Source organism: Cryptomeria japonica, chromosome 10 (genome assembly GCF_030272615.1).
Source record: "Cryptomeria japonica chromosome 10, Sugi_1.0, whole genome shotgun sequence".
Lineage (NCBI taxonomy): Eukaryota > Viridiplantae > Streptophyta > Pinopsida > Cupressales > Cupressaceae > Cryptomeria > Cryptomeria japonica.
In genome coordinates this window covers 337,146,054-337,150,140 of record NC_081414.1, presented here as the reverse complement: position 1 = coordinate 337,150,140, position 4,087 = coordinate 337,146,054, and the positions used below count along the sequence as shown (strand labels likewise).

The 4,087-nt window shown below is 33.3% G+C and overlaps 1 protein-coding gene across 1 annotated transcript; it reads right to left on the bottom strand.

Annotated features, from left to right (window-relative positions):
* Positions 1–676: 676 nt before the first annotated feature.
* Positions 677–2,550, bottom strand: LOC131033099 (cytochrome P450 94A2). The gene is made up of 2 exons (XM_057964233.2): positions 1,981–2,550; positions 677–1,827 (listed from the first exon to the last, which is right to left on the bottom strand). Exons 1-2 carry the CDS (start codon positions 2,483–2,485, stop codon positions 905–907), a joined length of 1,428 nt encoding a protein of 475 aa, XP_057820216.2. The 5' UTR covers positions 2,486–2,550; the 3' UTR covers positions 677–904.
* Positions 2,551–4,087: the final 1,537 nt, after the last annotated feature.

Genomic DNA, 4,087 nt, shown 5'->3' with positions numbered 1-4,087 from the left:
TGATATCCCTTCTTTCATGCACATGGTCAATAACACTACATAATCCTGAGAAACTTGATTCCAACTGAAACCCTAAATAATATAAGCCAGAATAAATTTCATCTCTTTGTCCAGTCATATTCGAAGTCGTGCAACAAATATTTTGGAAAGATTTTGTCGAACAAATTGTCCTTAGTTTAACCATCTCTTGGGCCTAAACTATAATAAATCACTACTACCCCACACATTGTCCAACCTATCCATCGAATATTTAACTGTAAGTGAAAGGAGATCAAGTTTCACATCTACATGCAGAATAGAGAAAACTAATATAATTATTTATTACTTTTTGTCATACATGAAATGCAAAATATTATTAATCATTTGATTAATAAATTTGGTAGTATTTAAATAGAGATTTCAACCATTATACATGGTATTAAATAATTTAAAAAGATTTATTGAAATATTTATTTCGTTTGGAAAGAGTCAACAATACTAAATAATTTGAGAGGACTTGTTAAAATTATTTACTTGGTGAAGAAAGAGCCAGCAATCAGCAATGGTCCACTGCTTTATTGATTTGATTGGGAAGCGATAACTAACCCATTAAGAAGTATGTTCCCTTATCTTTATTTATCGACCTCATTAATAGCTTGCTTGTCCTCTCAGCTTTTCCTTCTAAATATATAAATCATTACAAAATCAATAACCATTTGAACATTATTATATTCTTCTAAAACATTTGCAGGCCTCACACTACTCTAAATTGGCAGTTCAACAAAAAAATTTCCATAAAAAGAGTGAATATAATAACATAATTTGTCTGCTAAATACATCTCTCAACTTTGACTAACTCAAAAGCAAAGAGATTTCAGAAAACTACTTAATATTCCTATCGAGCAGATGCATCAGATGCAGATCCTCATCGACATCTTACAGTAGCAGATAGCCCTCCTTTCATGCGCATGGTCAAAGACACAACATAATCTGGGCATTTAATCCTATCTTCGACATTCAAACTGAAACCATGAATAACAGAAGCCACAATAGATTTCATCTGAATGAATGCCATCTCTTTACCCAGACATAATCGAGGTCCTGCATTGAATACTGGAAACTTATACGGATTGTCTCCCACAAATTCCCCTTCTTTTAACCATCTCTCAGGCTTAAACTGCAAACAGTCACTGCCCCAAATATTTTCCATCCTGCCCATCGCATAACTACAGTAATTCAAATTCATTCCCTTCTCCACACAAGTCCCGTCTGGTAAAACATCATCTTTGGTGGCAAGCTTAGTATCAACAGGCACAGGAGGGTAGAGCCGCATGGATTCGCATAGAGCAGCATGCAGATATTGCATATCCTTCAATTCTTCAAAGCTGAAACTAATCCCTTCTAATTCAGCTGTTGGGGGTTGCGATCTGTTAGCCAAGATCTGTAAAATTTCATTGTGAATGGCTTCCTCTTCTCTCTGGTGGGAAGAGAGCACCCAGAAAAACCATGTGAGAGCAGCAGACGTGGTATCCCTCCCTGCCAACAGAAAGCTCACCACCATCTCCTTCAAAAACATATCCATTGTGCCACTGGATTGCTTCTCACTTTCTGACTGATCATCTATGCCTAATTCATCTCTATTGTTTGAAAGAGCCGCCATGAATCTAGAAAGCAGATCCTCTCTTTCAGGGCCTCCTACACTCACCGAAATCTCCTTCCTTCTACTACTCACCACATCCATAGCAAATTTGTCCACTAGTTTAATAGCTTCGCGCAAGCGCTTTTCAGAACTAATGTTAAGCATGCGCTTAACTCTCCACCAAAAAGGAACAGCAGAGTAAAACCTACCTGCACTAATTTCAGTAGCATCGTCAAAAGCCTTTGCAAAGGGTGAAATGGGCATGGAAGGGAGAAGACAGGCGGGATCCACCCCAAATGCTACGCTGCAAATATTATCAAATGCAAATCTCTGCAAAATGTCTTGCAAATCTAAAGACTTACCCGATTTGGATGCGTTTGTGAGGACTGGGAAGAGGCGATTCTGAATCTCCCACTGCACCGTCTTCACCATGAAGCTTCTCAGAGACTTGGTATTAAACTCGTAGCTAGCAGTTTTTCTCTGCATCTTCCACAGGTCACCGTCCACATTGAAAATCCCTCGGCCTAAGAAATCGTGGAGAATAGTTGTAAAGCGTTGTCCCTTTGGGTAATCTTCAAAGTTGGTCTTGAGCATATGCTCTACGTTTGCAGGATTTGCAGTCACGATATCTTTCACTCCACCGGGCCGTTTCGCCTTAAAAGTATTTGTTGGCGTCTTTTCCACTGTTTCTGTGAACCATTGCAGAAATCTATGACGATTTTGGAAAAATTGCAAGGCACAGCCGACTATCGGATAGTTCACAGGGCCCTTGTAGGGCTTGTTGACAGATTTTCTTCTTAGAAAACACAGCGAAATATACCCAACTAAAACAAGGAGAACCGCAAGGAAAAACTGTTCCAGAGCCATTTCCCCTAACAGACAGTATTTAGGTCAGATTACCTGTATAAGTATTTGAGCACTCAGCTATACCCATTCTAAAATACTAGCAAAATTTATGTAAAAAATATTGTTAGATATCATTATGGGGAAAATTATTTTATTTTCTTTTGAAAAAGATATTGTATTGTTATTTATTACAATTTTCTTTCATTAATTTTTTTTATTACTACTTTTTCTTATCAATTTTCTTTACTATTTTCCATGGAGTTGATAGAGCAAATGATTATCCTTCCATTTTTTTTCCCCTTCATGAATTCTTGTTGACCTCCTATAAAACTGCTACAGCCACTGTAGACACCTACTGACATAATAATAATTATCTCTTTGTCTTGAATAAAATTAAGATAATTAATTTTACTTCTTTCGATGAAATGTAAAATAATTATTAAATATTTAATTAATATATTAAATAATCTTATAACAAAGCTTTCAAACATAACGTGGAGAGAGCAATTAGAAAAGTCTTTTCATACAACAATAAATCAACTGTCACGGACTGTACCATATTCCTTTATCTTTATCAAGTTGCCTTTATTATTTCTTCCAATTTCTCGCCAACTTGTTTGACTGGAAGCTTAAAAATAAGATAGGCTTTGATCTAATTTAATTTTAAAGTCGAGACGTCATCGCTGAACAGAAAGACCGTCACTCTAGCATGATTGATAAACTTTTTCAATAAAAATTAAACGTGGGGACTTGTATTCTTATAATCTAGATGAAAACTAATTTTTTTTAATAAATAAATAATGTATTAATATTTTTATTAAACTAGCGCTTGCATCAAAAGGAGGTGCAATGGTTAGATCGAGAGTAAAATATCGTTATCAAATGTATTGGAGGGCACAAATCAAACAATTTTATATGTAAGGAAGTCATAAAGATGATATTTTAGGTTAATATCTCTATCCATTATTCATTTTTCAATTTCAATTTTGTAGTAACTTCCAATATGTAAATATTGTGATTTTATAGATATTTAATCAAATATTAAAAAAAATTAAAAATTTATATATTACCTATCATATATATTTTTTAATTTTCTTATAATAAATCAGAAATTTCATGTATTTAATTTAATTTTTTATATTAAACTAACTAATGTTATATTTTAATTAAAAAATATATAAATTAAAAAATTAATCTCATGCCACCTACCATCCTTTGCAGGGGAGTGAACAAAATGAGTTATCTCCCTCTTATGTGTCCCTCTCAACCCATGATCTTAAAGTTGATTTCTTATAAATTAATTTAAATAGTATTGTTTTAAAATAATTATATTATATAACTGTATGTTATATTTTTGTATGTTTAGTGAAGATGTGAAATAAATAGTATATTTGTAAATGTTGGTACAAACACATGAATTTATATGATATAAACATATTTATAAATATATAGAAAAGTACATTTTAAATATTAACAATTATTAAAATGTAAAGATACGAAAATATAAAGCACATGTTATTACATTAGAAAAATGAAAATGTAAAGCATCCAAATGTCAAGGAACCACCCAAAAAAGAGGTTTGCTTGAGGGGGCCACCTATTCACCTTGAAGATTCTACATAG